This window comes from Galeopterus variegatus, unplaced genomic scaffold, assembly GCF_000696425.1.
Source record: "Galeopterus variegatus unplaced genomic scaffold, G_variegatus-3.0.2 Scaffold1386, whole genome shotgun sequence".
In the NCBI taxonomy this organism is placed as follows: Eukaryota; Metazoa; Chordata; class Mammalia; order Dermoptera; family Cynocephalidae; genus Galeopterus; species Galeopterus variegatus.
In genome coordinates this window covers 64,737-80,942 of record NW_007727497.1, presented here as the reverse complement: position 1 = coordinate 80,942, position 16,206 = coordinate 64,737, and the positions used below count along the sequence as shown (strand labels likewise).

Sequence of the window (16,206 nt, the reverse complement as noted above, 5' to 3'; positions counted from 1 at the left end):
AAAAAAAAAAAAAAAAAAAAAAAAAAAAAAAAAACAGTTTGGTTCCTGTACATAAATAGACACAGATATCTGAACAGAATAGTGAATCCCCAAATAGACACAAATATACTTGGGGATTTGTTATTATAAAGATAGCAGTTCAATAAATGAGATTGGGTCCAGTGGTTAGCCATCTGGGGGGAAAATATAAAACTCAAGCTGAATCTGCCTTTCTCTCTCCATATGAAAATAAATTTCAAATGGATCAAAGATCTACATGTAAAGAATAAAATCATAAAATATCAGATAAAAAATATGGAATTTTTTTAAAAATTAAAAAACCTTTAATAAAAATCACTTGATTTTTAAAATCTGTGTGTAAGATTTTTTTTTTTTTTCTTTTCAATGAAATAGCACTTAGTCACAGAGGATAAAAGGCCTCACAACCTGAAGCTATACTCCTGAAACTGCATTCTGAATGTTACTGGAATGTTATTTGGAAAGTATATTGAGGTGAAAATTCCAGTTTGTTTGTTTGTTTTGTCTGTTCTACAGGCAAGCACTGAATTAACAATAAAGGAGATAATATTACATTTCAAACTTTGCAAAGGTTTATATTTTCACCTTCTTGGAGAAAAATCTTCCAAGAATGAATTATTTTCAAAGTGCTCATTTATTTGTGACACATGCTTTAAAAGGTTGTGAAAGGAAAAAATGCTGTTTTTTCAAACTTTGAATACCTCCACTAAAGTATGTGTTATTTTTGAAATGGTGAAAACTTCTTCAAAGTGAATAAGCCTCTTGCAAACACAAGTGAGCAATGGATCACCTGACATTTAAGGAAAGCCTCTGAAGTAAAAGAGAAAGGCCAAAACCAAGGAAAATTACTTTCAACCTAGAATTCCAAACCCAGTCAAATGCCCAACAAGTAGACAGCAGAAAACAGTTGTTGCCAATCATTCCAGAACTCAAAAAATTTACCTCCCATTCGCCATTTCTTGGGATGCTACTAAAAGATGCACTCCACCAAAACAAAGGCATAAACCAAGGAAGAAGAAGACAAAAGAAACAGGAAATAAAACAAGAAAAGAGGCTCAGGAAGTTCCAGGGTGACCCCTTGGTAACAAGCCTTAAAACCAACCAACTGGACTGAAGCGGGACAGAAGGACAGATCTAAGAAAAAACATAAAACTGATAACATACCTGACATGTCAGATTGTGAGAGAAAATATTACTTGGGGTTTTACTGGTTAGTTTGGAAGAATTTAATGATAGTGAACAGTGTGCTAACAAAAATAGTGAAATAATTATTAATCCCCAAAAGAGCAAAACATTGTAGAAGCAAAGAAAGAACTATAACAACATAAAATTACTCAGCTCAGCAGTAAACAATACTACTAGAATCATAATAAGATAAACATTGGCCGGCCCGGTGGCACACTGCTATAGTGCGCCGCTGGGGAAGCGTGGTGGCGCTCCCGCCGAGGGTTTGGATCCCACATACAGACCAGCCACTCACTGGCTGAGCGAGGGGTGGGAGCAACACCGAGGGTTGCGATCCGTTGACGGTCACGAAAAAAGACAAAAAGGAAATAAATAAATAATAAGATAAACATTGAATATTGATTTAACCAAAAATTGTGTTATAGCTATAAGGGGAGGATGAAAGAGCGTGCATATAAAAGGGGATGTTTCTAGTAGCTTAAACATATTGTCATTTGTTCTTCAACCTGCAGGCCTTGAACTAGTCTCTGTTTGCAAACTTCAGGGGAAGCCCACTTGGACATGTACGCTGGTCGACACTGCACCAAAACATTTCATCATTTTCTCATCTTGACAATATTTTCAAAATCACTTTAAGGCAAAATATCAAATTTTAATTTGTCGGTCAACAGTATGAATTTGGACAAAACATTCCTGAGGTTGAGCTGAAAATCCTATGAGGAACCTTTTTCATAATGATATTCAGTCCTTGACAGAAGCTTGTCAAATTTCCAGAATGCAAATTTTATTTTATTGACAAATATAATTTAAAAAAAAATCTGTTTGGGGTATTTTGTTTTGTTTTGGTTTTTTTCTTTTGACCGGTAAGGGGATCGCAACCCTCGGCACGGTGTTGTCTGCACCACGCTCAGCCAGTGAATGCATGGGCCATTCCTATATAGGATCCGAACCTGCAGCCTTGGTGCTACCAGCGCCGTACTCTCCTGAGTGAACCACGGGGCCGGCCCATGGGAGTTATTTTTTTAAAATATTTTATAATGTATCCTCAAACAAGTGGTGAGGCAGAAGAGGTAGGAAAGGGAGGCCAGCTGAGTTCAGTGCTGAGAGCCCTGAAGGACCCGACCCAGTGGAGAAAGCACAATAGTGATTGGGGGAAAGAGAGAAGAGGGAAGCCCTAGAAACAAACAAACAGCCATCAGTGTCCCCTGTCCTGCTCTGGGGAAATTCCACTTTGCTATACACAGAGTGATAACACAGCTCTTTCAGCCAGGACGGTACAGACGACATCTGGAATATGTTTGTGTTAAGTGCAATCTATAAAGCTCATCTGGCCGTAAAATGTGGTAAAAGCCAATTTGGACTTCAGAGTTCAAATATTTGGGATATAAGGTGGGATCACAAAACCCCTTGTGGGATAAAATAAGTGCTATTAGGGACTGGAGGTTTCCCAGAACTAAGAAAGAGTCAGGTAATTCTGAGGACCATCAGGACATTTGGAAAGTATTATTTCAAGATCTTAACCGGACCCTGAACACAAAGAGCAAACCTGATAAAGTTATCTGCACTCTCCTGGAGTGTTAATAAGTTTTGGAAAAGCTGAAACTATCTTGGATTTCTTTACTAATTTGATGATCCCAGACTTTTCAAAATCCTTAACTCTGATCACACTCTTTCCCATCCATTATCTACTGGATTGGGACAGTTTTATCCTAAAACCACAAAAATGTAAAGTATCTTATAATATTTCCCTGTAGAAAACAACTGCCAAAGGAAAAGAACAGGTACTTTTTCTATCAGGAAGGAACGTCTAGCCATTATTTAGGTTTTAGATAAGCCCAGGCCATAAATATTTGGCCCAACGTTACCTTGTTAATTTCTGCTATAAAGATTATGCAAAAGATATTCCAGACAGAGATGATTACAACAGACAGAAAAGTTATCTCCATTTACCCTAACTAGGTGGGCACTGCTCAGACTTCAGCTAAGCACATCAGTGCAGAGGGAAGGAAACAAGGTGTAGGAAGCCCAGCTGAAATCCTCCAGTACGGAATATTCAGAATCTTTATGGAAATTGTACAATTGAGAAGTCCATCAATAGTGGACTGGTTAATTAAATTATAGCACAGCCATATTACGTGATACTATAAGCCCGGAAGAAGAATTAAGTACTTCTGTAAATACAGAATAAAAAATCTCCCACACATATTGTTAACCTTAAAAAAAGCAAATTGCAAAAATACTATTCATAACACTACTTTATGTGTGCAGTATTTATTTCCAACTACATGGTAATTAATATTTGTTACCTCTAGGGATTGGGGTTATGTGCTGGATTTTCACTTTTTCCTTTACATACTTCTGTATTAATCTTTTTTTTTTTAACAGTAAGCATGTGTTACTTTTGTAATTTAAAAATATCCAGTAAAGACTTAGTATTTGTTACCTCTAGGGATTGGGGTTATGTGCTGGATTTTCACTTTTTCCTTTACATACTTCTGTATTAATCTTTTTTTTTTAACAGTAAGCATGTGTTACTTTTGTAATTTAAAAATATCCAGTAAAGACTTAAGATGTTGAAGGAAAATTATCATCTGAAATTGGAAAAAATGTGATAAAAATATATCAAATCATTAAAAATGGTTATTTTTAGGGAAATTTTTTTCTTCTACTTTTCTGCATTTTGAAATTTTTCTAAAATGATCAGTAATTTTATAATGGAAAAATTAAATAAGTCATTTCGAAAATGCTTTGAATGGACAAAACAATATGTATGTATGCTGCTGTTTATGTAAAAAAAGATGCTTATGTAGACGTATCTGCTTATCTCTGGAATGTTACACAAGGATCTGGGAGCACTGACTCTTCCGAGAGAAACTGAGTTACTGGGGACAGCAGCAGAGGGAGACTTTTCATTCTCTACCCTTTTGTAACTTTTGAATTTTGTACCATATGCATATATTAGCCTTTCTAAAAGGTTAAAATGTTTTAAAAATGAAAACTAAGTCATTTTGCTAAGTTTGTTTTGAAAATACTGTGTTCATCAACTTTCAGGAGGCAAATTTTTTTTGAAGGGAAAATAATGTGTAGTGTTTATTTTTTACTTATAATGTGACCTTTATACATGTCGTCTCACCTCATGACAACCTCAGAAAAGGGTTTTTTAAACAGGTGAGGAAACTCAGGGTCAGAGAAATTCGGCGGCTTGCCTGAGGTCACATGGCAAAGTAGATCTGCTCCAGGGCTCAACTCTACACTGTCTGGCACTAAAGTTCATGCTTTACCCACTGTGACTGGCTGACACTGAGGATTAGAAGGAAACTGCCATCAACCAGTGCTTACATGTGGCATCTCTTTACCTCTTGTTTCAACTTTTTTCTCTCATATTTAAAATGTAAATATTGATCGTTAGTGTTTATAGAAATCCTGTGATTTGAATACATCCCTTATTTTGTGGAAACGGGATAACTCGTGGACTGTGGGGGTTCATTTTCATATTATTGCAAGGCTCCCCAGACACAGTGCCTTTGGGGATACCCAGCTTGAACGGAGAATGTGTCTCACAGATCCAACCCCCCGATGTGCTTGCAAATGTCATAACTAGGGGAACTCTGGCCTAGCCTCTGTCTCTTCAGAATCTTATCACCGGTTTATAAGACAATTTCTATACAGTTCTGCTTGGACATACCTCAAGCAATACCTCAAAACCATGAACCTCTGGGCCAGACCATGGCTCACTCGAGAGAGTGCGGTGCTGATAACACCAAGGCCATGGGTTCAGATCCCATATAGGGATGGCCGGTTCGCTCACTGGCTGAGCGTGGTGCTGACAACACCAAGCCAAGGGTTAAGATCCCCTTACCGGTCCTCTTTAAAAAAAAAAAAAACCATGAACCTCTGGGCCAGACCATGGCTCACTCGAGAGAGTGCGGTGCTGATAACACCAAGGCCATGGGTTCAGATCCCATATAGGGATGGCCGGTTCGCTCACTGGCTGAGCGTGGTGCTGACAACACCAAGCCAAGGGTTAAGATCCCCTTACCGGTCATCTTTAAAAAAAAAAAAAACAAACCATGAACCTCACCAAAGCTGGTCTTCAATGCCCCTCACTGGTCAGAGCCTTATCTCAAACTCCTCACCCTCGCCTTCTGCACATCCTGTTCCTCAACTGCTTCCCCATCTTGCTTCTTTTGCTTCCTTTCTCAACCATAACATGTCATCTCCCCCTGGTTAGGACACCTTCAGCTGCCCAGGACAGACAGGCACAGTCTCGTCTGTCCCTTGGATTTCTTTTCCACACAGGCCTTCTCTGCAAAGCCCCTTCTACCTCTGCCCTAACAGATAATGGACATTTTATGAGGAAAACCAAGACTAACAGCAACAGCCTAGAAGCATGGAAAGCAACTCTTGCTACAGGGCACAGCTGGTAAGTCAGAACCAAAGCCAGCCGAGTAGAAAGTCATTTCCTCCTGATTAGGAAGAACCTGCCACCAGAAGGTCTGTAATCTCTGCAGACAGATTCCTTACATGGCTCCTTCTTTATTTTTCTCTTCTGCGTCTTATGTGGACAGGAAGCACCACTCTAAGGGTAGAACTGCTGACTTACAGAGTAACAGCCTAACCCCCTTGAGGGCAGGGACTTTGCCATTTTATAAAATCCCTGTGCCTATCTCAGTCCCTAACTCGTGGAAGGCACTCAGCATATATTTTGGAATAAATAAATAAGTTGATTGATTACATTCCAAATAATTACAGTATGAAAACGTAGTAATTCTATGGCCGGTTCGCTCACTGGCTGAGCGTGGTGCTGACAACACCAAGTCAAGGGTTAAGATCCCCTTACCGGTCGTCCTTATAAAAAAAAAATTAAAATTAAAAAAAAAGAAAACGTCGTAATTCTAAAAGCTGTAGGAGAGGGCATGATCTGAAGGCCTCATCAATTCCCAGGAAGGCCCAGCTTTTGGATGGTTTAGCTGAGCCATCATGGCCATCTAGTGGCAGAACATCTACATCACTGGTTTAATAGGTTAGTGGGGTATTTTCCAATCATTTTTTTTTTTTAAGATAAGCTGTAAAATTAAGATTAAGAAGTGATAGCAAACATGCTACAGTATAAGAGAGAAAGAGACGAATGGACAGAGAAACCAAAAGATGGAAGTTAAACTCTTGGGAGAGTTGGAGAAGGGGCCTGGCACCGAATACTGGCACCAAGTACAGGGAGAAGGAACCAGGTTGGGTCCTGTACTTGTCAAAGTTGACATCCAGCATGCCCGCCTTCTCCTGGCTGATTCGTAACAATGGGGTATCCAGCCGCCGAATGCAGTCCTTGTCCAGCGTGGATGTCCACTCGTGGAAGGTTTTTCGAACCAGTTCGTCGATGACCTGAACAATCTGCTGATAGGTATATACACTCTCCTCTCCAGTCCCGATGTGCGGCAGGAAATGAGCATTAGAAAGGCACTGAGGGGAAGGACAACACGTGGCTGGAGCCTGCCTGCCACATTCCTCCCTGAGGAGCCGTCCCCCTGAAACCTTCTGCTCACATGCACACTCACGCACGCGTGCACACACGCACACCCAACAACATGTGTAAGGCTTGCCGGATTGATTGATTTTTGACAGCTTAGAGGGAAGGCAGAGTTGGGGGTTTTGGGGTTTTTTTTTTTTTTTTTTTTTGTCTTTTTCGTGATCGGTAAGGGGATCGCAACACTTGGCTTGGTGTCATCCACACCGCGCTCAGCCAGTGAGTGCACCCGCTGTTCCCATATAGGATCCGAACCTGCGGGAGCGTCGCTGCGCTCCCAGCGCCACACTCTCCCGAGTGCGCCACAGGGCCGGCCCCAGGGAAGGCAGAGTTAAAAAGAAAGGTGAGAGGACGAGACCAAGGCACAATGAGAACAGGAGTCAAAATGAGGAGAGAGAAGCACAGAGATTCAGCTCAAGAATAAAACTAGGAGAAAAAAGTAAATCATAGAAGGTGAAGGATTTAAGAGGTACAAGCTTGAAAACTACTATCAGCCCTTCCTAGCCCCAGCCTTAGCCCACTGATTCTTTTTTTTTTTCTTTTGGAAGCTGGCCAATATGGGGATCCAAACTCTTGACCTTGGCCACCAATTCTTAAGAAGCCTGCAGTTCTGTGCGGGCTGCCTTATTCTCTCTCTGAACCAATTAGATGATAGCAGATCAGTTTCTCAAGAGACTTTGACCTATATTCCCAAAAAGTTAAAAAAAAATTTTTTCGGGCCGGCCCGGTGGTGCACTGCTACAGTGCGCCACTTGGGAGTGCGGCAGCGCTCCCGCCGAGGGTTCGGATCCCACATACAGACCGGTTCCCGCTCACTGGCTGAGCGAGGTGTGGGTGCAACACCGAGGGTTGTGATCCCGTTGCCGGTCCCGGTCCGGTACGGGCGCGACACTGAGGGTTGGGATCCGTTGCCGGACACGAAAAAAGACAAAAAGGAAAAAAATAATTTTTTTTTTCTTCCGTTTCTTTGTGCCTGTTCTTCCAGAGAGACCAGGCCCTATAACGGCCTCAGCTGTCCAGGCCTCTGGATCACGAGCTTGCATTACTCTTCTGCTGTGTATATAACGCTTCCCAGGTACTGTCCCATTCCCCCACTCCACCCTGCTGTGAAATCCCTAAAATGACTCATGTTCTACCAGCCACACTCACCATCTCTGCCAATCCAAACCCATGGCCTGCTTCACTGAACTGAATCTGCCACTCCCCTCATTGACTTAGTCACCGGTCATGAGCACTATCTAGGGAACCCCTCTGAGCCCATCCCCCATTGCTGCCAGCACGCAGCGCTGAGGCCAGACACTTACATTCATGACTCTCTCGATGCGACGCCGCAGGATCCGCACCCAGTGTGCCTGTCCCGAATAGTGGGCCATGTAGGGCTCCAGGTATGGCCATTTCTTGTTCAGTTCACGGTTCACGAGAGCCAGTTCACTATTGAACAACATGTACAGATCCACCGCCTTCTTGTCATATGTTCGCTTGATGGCCTAAGAAAGAAGAGGGAAGGTTGATGACATGCCCTGAGGAGGGGTTCCCTCCAGTCTCTCCTCCCAGAGGAAGGTTCTGCCCCTACTGTGGAAGTCACACTCCCTAGTGATGTGGAAACGAGGGGGACAGAGGAAGAAGGGAACGCCAGCAATGCAGGCCATGCGAAAGGGCACATGAGGAAGCAGGTGGCGTGGGGCAGCCGCACCTCGCGGGTGGCGAGCCTGTGGAAGGTGTCCAGCAGCAGCACTCCATGCTCCACATCACGGACTAACTCGAAGGCCGAGGTGATCAAGTTCTGGGTCATCACCTCCAGGTCCTTGACTCCAGCGCGGAATCTGTGCCAGCAGAGAGGCATTTTGAAGTGTGGGTGCTCTTGCCTGCCCCCAAGTCCATCCCCTAAGTAAAAATCACACGTGGCATTGTGTCCTCAGGGCTTCCTATGTGCCAGGCACTTCACTAAGGGTTTTACATACGTGAATCCATTTAATCCTCAAAACAACATTATGAGATAGGTCCTGTCACTAATCTTATTTTATAGATGAGGAGTCAGAGGCACCAACTGGTACAGTAATTTGCCCAATGTCACATCTCTAGTACATCGCAGAACCAAGATTCAAGCCCAGAAAGGCTAACTCAGGAGCCACTGACCAGCCACCTCGCTCTTTCACTCTCTCCTGCCGTCCCATGCCTGATCCGTGCCCCTCGCACCATCTCCTTGCACACCTCGCCACTCCTCCCAGTCTCCTCTCCCCTAACCCCCCTTCCCTGCCCGGCCTGGCATCAGCCTGTGACACGCTCACTTATTATAGTCTTCATGCCAGGAGGTGTTCTTCACATCCAGGATGCCCCCGCGAACAGCTCGCAGCGCATGCAGATTTTTATGAAAGATGTCCTCAATCTCCAGTAAGTTCTGTGTTATCTGTGGCCCCTGGGCCCCAGAGAAGCAAGGAAGGGGACCCTGCTTGCCATCTTCCCAGCGGGCAAAGTGGTACTGACAGTCACATACCTAAAAAAAAGCCAGCATGAGGGTTCAGCTTTCCCTTCTGAACTCATACTTCGTGAGCTCTTTGGTTTAGTTTCAGATGGCTAAATACTAGGGAGGACCAGCCAGATGCATGGGGCTGCTGGGAGGAATTCTGGCTGCAGAAAGAAGAAATACGAGGGGCCAGCCCATGGCTCACTCGGGAGAGTGCGGTGCTGATAACGTCAGGGCCATGGGTTCGGATCCTGTATAGGTACGGCCGGTTGGCTCACTTGGGAGAGCCTGGTGCTGACAACACCAGGTCAAGGGTTGGGATCCCCTCACCGGTTATCTTTTTTAAAAAAATGTTTTTAAATAAAAAATTTTTTAAATGAAATAAAATAAAAAGAAGGAAGAAATATGAGATACTAGTGCAGTGATAACAGGCAAAAACCAAAAAGAAAGAGTAGAGGCAGGAAACACAATCATGAGAGAAGAGACAAAGCGGTGAGTTCTAGGGTCAGCCTCTTAAGAGCCTCTGTCCACTGTCCCCGGTTCATGGGGGAAGGGGGTGGGGGGCATTCTGGAGAGTCTGCTGCTGGCTTTTGATTTTCCTACCCTGACAGTCTTCCCACCTCAATAAGGTCCTTGCAGCGCTGCACAAAGGCATCAACCTGAGCAAATATGCTGGTCTGGTCTAGGACCCAGCCCTGATTGGAGAACCTGTGTGGAAGAAAGATCAACTGAATCAAAAAGCGGAAACACTAGGGATCAATCTGCCTATGCAAAGATGGCCCGTGAGCTCTGGATTCAGGGAGAGCCCTAGAAACAAGACCCCAATAGGCTGGCCCGTGGCTCACTCGGGAGAGTGCGGTGCTGATAACACCAAGGCCATGGGTTCGGATCCTATATAGGGATGGCCGGTTCGCTCACTGGATGAGCGTGGTGCTGACAACACCAAGCCAAGGGTTAAGATCCCCTTATCGGTCATCTTTAAAAAAAAAAAAAAGAAAGAAAGAAAGAAGACCTCAAGAAAGCACTTTTCCTGAATCCTGAGAGAAAAAACTCAAGGTAAGAAGAACCAGAGAGGGGACACAGCATCTCAGTTCCAGAAGGTTCATACAAAATGGAATTTTAGATTATGGAGCCAAGATAGGAGGAAAAGCCCAGATACGGTTCCTGGAATCAGTTAGGAGAGTTTATTAGAGTAAGAAGAACCCAGGAGTAGGAGTTAGAATATCTGTATCCAGAGAGAAAACTTAGCCAATGTAGAAACTCTTAGAAAAATATAATCCATAGGCTTAAAAAAGTGCACGTGAAAGGAGTCAGACTCTACCCTCCATGGGATGACAAGGAGGGTAATAGAGGGGGTGTCAGGGAGACGTGTCGTACTGGGTATGCATCTGCACAGCCCGTAGGTAGTGATCTTTCCAAGCATGGCAACAGGAGATGCAACCTTGCAGGTCCTCCTTGCTGGAAGAGACATATCCTTCAAAGATTCGGTCCAGGGAGATGGCGTGGCAACACAAGCGGATGATCTCGTTGCTCATCTGCAGACAGGGTCCCAACAGCCTGAGTTCCCAGTCTTGTTTACACCCAATCCCTTCACTGAATCTCCCTGACCATCCTCCGGCCTCGACCTCCTACTCCTTGATCTGTCCCCTGAGACCCATCTTGCCCCTGGTCCTCCACTACTTGCCAGGCTGGCACCTCTGGGTTCCACATCCACTCCTTGTCCTAGGTGGCCCCTTACCCTGCCTCAGCCCAGCTCTGCAGCTGCACTGTCCAGGAAGCTCTCAGCTCATCATCCTTTCTCCTTCTCTTTGGCACTGTCACCCCAATGAAATGCACCAGGCCCTGCTCCTCAAGAGCTGGTGTTCCTTCCTAAATCTACCTCTCCTCCACCACGGTCTCCAGCTTGGGAAATGAGGAAAAGAAGGTCTTCCCCTCCTGCACAACTCAGCCTGGGAGTCCGTCCTTTCTGCCTCCCTCCCCCTGCTCCATCAACTCCCCTGCCTAAGCTACTTCCATCTGGAAACTAAAACTCCAGCCCAGGCCCCAACTCTGAGCATCAATAACGCTGATGGAGCAGGTGGAAGGCTTTAGTCTCTGTCTGAGCTGAAGGGCAACTCTCACTATATTCCTCCTGCAGATCTTCTGCCAGGTGAATTCCACCTCTTCAGAATCTCAGAACTCTGTCAATGTGGCCACCTTCTGAAAACCCTCCACCCCACCCTCTGCACATACACACACCTTTCGGAAGAGGGACGTCAGTCTCTCCCGGGTGTTGTAGTGGGGAGAGTTGACCCAGATGATGCGGATGAGACTGATCAGCTTAGGAAGCTTACTAGAGATGTCCTTAGGCCGCATGGAAGCCAGCTCCTGGTAAGGTTCCTTCAGGATTGACAAGAAGGTCAGGTTTGACTGTGCTTGACAAGAGCCATCCTGCCAGTAAAGAGAAACCAGGAGTAGGTTTATCCACTGGAAAGAACTGGTTCAAAACCAGCGTTTTTTTATCCATCTTGAACCCCATCCCAATTTGCCTCTACTAGGAAGCCCTCCCAAGTAGCCCTACGTGGCAGCAATCATTTCAGGTCTCTGCAACCCTCCAGGACCAGAGTTTGCACATACCAACTTTTATTCATTTACTGCTTTCTATAAGAGTGCTTTTATGTCTTTTCTCATGTGTGTGTTCCATCTCCCCCACCAGACTGGGAATTCCTCAAGTCCAGATTTTGTGTCTATTCCTCTATTTTCTCCAGTTGAATTCAGAACTCTGTACAAAGTGAATACTCCATAGCTGTTGATGACTGGCTGGACATCACTCCCATTTGTCCCCACAGCTGTCACCCAGTCCCCTTCACTGCCCTGTTCTCAACCAGGGCTGTGGACTTCTCCAGCTAGTTATGGCTCAATTCCCTTAGCACCTAGCTGAAAATTTCACCTAGGAAGAGAGGTCTTCTATCTCAGTCTTCTACAGACCACTCTTACCTTCTGTGTGACCCAGCACTAATATAATGTATGTCATATTTGTCATATTGCATCAAATTTATTTTTTCTAAAAGTGTTTCTCTTGTAACTTTTTGTTTGTTTGTTTTGGTGGCTGGCTTGTGTCATGGGGATCATGCACCATAGGGATCAAACCCATGACCTTGGGGTTAGAAGGCTGTGCTCTAACCAACTGAGCTAATCGGCCAGCTCTTGTCACTTTCTTGACTGAACCACATGGGCTCGTCTTTGGTTCCCATGCCATCTAGTAATCCTATTTTGTGTAAGTCTTATTTTCTCAGCTGGATTTCAGGGGTTGGACTCACAGAGGGTACTTGATTAACTAGACGTCTGCCTATCTGAAGAGTAAGCTCCCGAGAAACCCTGTAAGCTACTTTTTACACTGCCCCACAGGTACAAGTCCAAACACTAGGTAGATCAGTCTATGCCATGATGATTACCTTGGTTCCCTCTTCTTAGCCCCCTGTATCCTTCCAACGATGGCCCACATTTTGCTAAGCCTCCACCTGTGATCCACTCACAAACCTGGATCTGCTTGGCCAGTTTCATAAAGGGTGCCAAGTAGGACGACTTGGCAAGGTGCAGGATGGACTGGATATGTTTCACTCCCTGCTTCACCAGCTGCTTACTGATGCCAGACAGGTCCATGCATCGGTTGCGCCAGAACTCAATCTCCTCCAAGGGACCCAAATTCTCTCCTGTCTCCACAGTCTCCTGGGCACTGAGCACCTCCTTTATCTGCCGGGTCCAGTGGATCATGGAGGCTGTGGGGAAGAGAACAAAACCTCTTGCATTTCTTTATACTTCTCCCCAATTCTGTCCTTTCCTCCCCACCCCCCACAGCCCTCCTACCCAACTCCTTTGTCAGCATCGGGGCTGCCCCTTTTCCTCTCCCCTGCAATCCCTGCCAGACACTGGCAATGCCAGCCACTTACTCTCTAGCCGCTGCACCAGCTCTTTGTCCTTAACTACCACCTCGGGCTTCATGTTCATGGCTTCTGAGGGGATGTAGAGGACAGTGTGCCCTTCTAGTTTATACCGAGTGTCTAAGGAAAGGAAAGGACCATGGAAGTTCACAGAGGGGATGAGTTTTCACTGCCCCAGTATCAATCGTGGTTGATGATGAACGGGGGTTCGGGAAGTATATGCATTTCAGGAGAGCAGGCAAGAGAAACCATGACTCATACTTTTTTGATATCAAGAGGAGAAATGACAGTAGACAAGAGGGAAACTTCATGGAGGTATAACAAGAAATTGCCATAAAATAAGGTCACAGATCTGTACCATCCCTCAACACTCTCTACCATGATACATGCAAGTCCCCCACGGCCCCCACACCACCTACATTTCACCTTACCCCACATATACTCTTAGAAATTTCCAATTCTAAGTTTGAACAGGGGACTGGTCTGGCCAACCAGTTCTACAGCAGAAAAGTGTATCTGGATTAGAAGGCAGATTCTGTACCTAGGCCACCCTCACTCAGCAAACACATACTGAGTAGCTACTCTGTGCCAGGCAACCTAGGCACTCAGGATTAACCTTCCACCCGCCGCACCTATGGTTAGTAGGGCACTAAAGATAAACCAGCCACTCCAGCCTTCCCACTCACCTGTCAGGGAGGCCAAGAACCTGTGCAGATGAGAAGCAAAATGATTTCGAATGCTCTCAGGCCAGGTTGTGTTTGCAAAGATCTGAGGGGCATAGACACCACTGAGCAGCCGAAGCAGGGCTGGGATGTAGGAACCCCGCACTGTTCCATACTGCACAGTTGCCTGAAAGTTCTCAGGAGTGATGGGGATCGGCGCCCGGCGAATGAAGTAGACAATCTGGTTCTGCGTCTGCATGAAAGACAGTAGATTAGGGTTCAGTCTTCAGGCCGAGTCATGACACTCAAAGGAATCCAAAGCTCCAGTCATGAAAGACTGGCTGAGTTCTTTATCACAGACCCTTAGCATATCCTGATCCTTCTCTAAATGTAAGTGCCATGAAGTACTTCCTGTTCTTTTCAGGGACATAAAAGATTCTATACCCAGAGATGTGGGGAGGAAATACAGAGAGCATGCTTTGAGGGTAGGGATTGTGTATTTTGTCCAACTTGGCTCCAGAATCTAGCCCAGTGCCACAGTGGCACATAGTAGTTGCTCAATTAATGTTGGATGGATGGATGGATGAACAGATGTGTGGAAGAAAAGGATGGATGCATGAAGCTTTTCAGCCATGGGAAAAACAGGAGGGCGAATGATTAGAAGTAAGAGATAATTGTCATATTGGTCGCATATACTTTTTCCTCAATTTTTCATTTATCCTTCAGTTTTGCTTATGATGATTTTTTGTTGTTATTTACATTCAGAAATGTATAACTATCATGTACTTAAATATAAAACTTTTTAAAGTTCTGTCTTCTGCATGCTTAAAAAGGTCATTCCCACCATAAGATCATATTCACCTGTTTTTTCTTTTCTTTAGTGCTTTTCTAACTGCTCTTTACAATTTTTTTAATTTTAAAAACTAAAAATAAGGGCCGGCCTGTGGCTCACTCGGGAGAGTGCGGTGCTGATAACACCAAGGCCACGGATTCGGATCCTATATAGGGATGGCCGGTTTGCTCACTGGCTGAGCGTGGTGCTGACAACACCAAGCCAAGGGTTAAGATCCCCTTACGGGTCATCTTTTTAAAATAAATAAATAAAACTAAAAATAAAGCACAAAGAAAAAACTAATAAGCATCCATCTTCCCATTACCCAAAAAAAACTTGACATTCTGTGTCCACTTTTAAAAAAATTTAGCAACTATTATTTTTGTTAAGATGACATATATTGATTATAAATAACTGAAACAACGCAGAAGAGTACAAAGATAAAGGTAACATCATCTAAAATTCCACCGTCCAGAAACTAATATTGTTAACATTAGAGAAAACATTCCAGACATTTTTCTATAGATATATATGTACAGAAAGATTAATTTAAGTATTTATTTTAAAATAAGATTATTCTATTTTCAGTTAAAAGTATTAACTTTAATGTTCCTTGAATTTAATAAAACAAAAAGAAATTTAAGTAGATGTAGAGGAATTGTTGAGCTTCAAATAAATATTTCTTCACCCAGAAAGATTTCTTCCCAGAAGATGCCTAAGGTTTTAAGAGAGATTATAAAAAATTTTAAGAGTTTTCTCACTGCCTTTCAATTTTAAGTTCTATTGACTCACTGCTTTGAAAGATAAAGGGATTAACATCCTCATACCCCCTCTCATTTTCCTACCATTTCCCTATTTTTGTTATAGTATTATTTTTATATTGTCCAGGTTTATAACATTCATATTCTATAATGTAATTATAATTTCCTAGCATAACTTAGTTCTTTAAATAAATTGAATGTTCATTGATTCTCTGTTCCTGAGTTATTTATTTGGCTCATTTCTTAATTGACTTGATTTCAGTTGGTGTCATTTTTTGTGGTTTTTTAAGTGGGATTCTTTAAAAATTGAAAACGACTGCCTGTTTGTTGCCTCTGTACTTGAATACCCTGGGGCTGGCCGGTTAGCTCAGGTGGTTAGAATGCAGCCTTATACCACCAAGGTCACAGGTTCGGATCCCCATACCCGCCACCCACCAAAAATAAATAAATGATATATATTCTTGAACATCTTGGCTGGGAATAATACCCCTGAGTCACACTGTCTCTCCAGGAGAGCTCCATAGGAATGGCTGGATGTTCAGAGAAATCTGAGACCAGCCTGATGTTTCCCCTTGGTGGATAATTTGGTCTTCTGACTAAGGGCCTACTTTTTTCCCAAAATTTTATTTTAAAAAATTCCAGCCCAGGGCCGGCCCAGTGGCGCACTGGATAGTGCGCCGCTTGGGAGGCGCGGCGGCGCTGCCGCCCGAGGGTTCGGATCCCACATGCGGACCGGCTCCTGCTCACTGGCTGAGCGAGGCATGGGAGCAACACCGAGGTTTGCAATCCCGTTGCCGGTCCCTGGTCCGGTACGGGGGCGACACTGAGGGTTGCGATCCGTTG

At 44.2% G+C, this 16,206-nt stretch overlaps 1 protein-coding gene across 1 annotated transcript in view; it reads right to left on the bottom strand.

Annotated features, from left to right (window-relative positions):
* DNAH2 (dynein, axonemal, heavy chain 2) overlaps positions 1-16,206 on the bottom strand; it is a 104,518-nt gene that overhangs the window by 77,494 nt on the left and 10,818 nt on the right. The window contains exons 4-11 of the mRNA XM_008576677.1: positions 13,795-14,023; positions 13,118-13,228; positions 12,708-12,946; positions 11,427-11,618; positions 9,013-9,218; positions 8,418-8,547; positions 8,029-8,211; positions 6,403-6,660 (exon numbers count right to left, since the gene is read on the bottom strand). Of these exons, the coding sequence (XP_008574899.1) occupies positions 6,403-6,660; positions 8,029-8,211; positions 8,418-8,547; positions 9,013-9,218; positions 11,427-11,618; positions 12,708-12,946; positions 13,118-13,228; positions 13,795-14,023 (1,548 nt within the window). The remainder of the gene's footprint in view (positions 1-6,402; positions 6,661-8,028; positions 8,212-8,417; positions 8,548-9,012; positions 9,219-11,426; positions 11,619-12,707; positions 12,947-13,117; positions 13,229-13,794; positions 14,024-16,206) is intronic.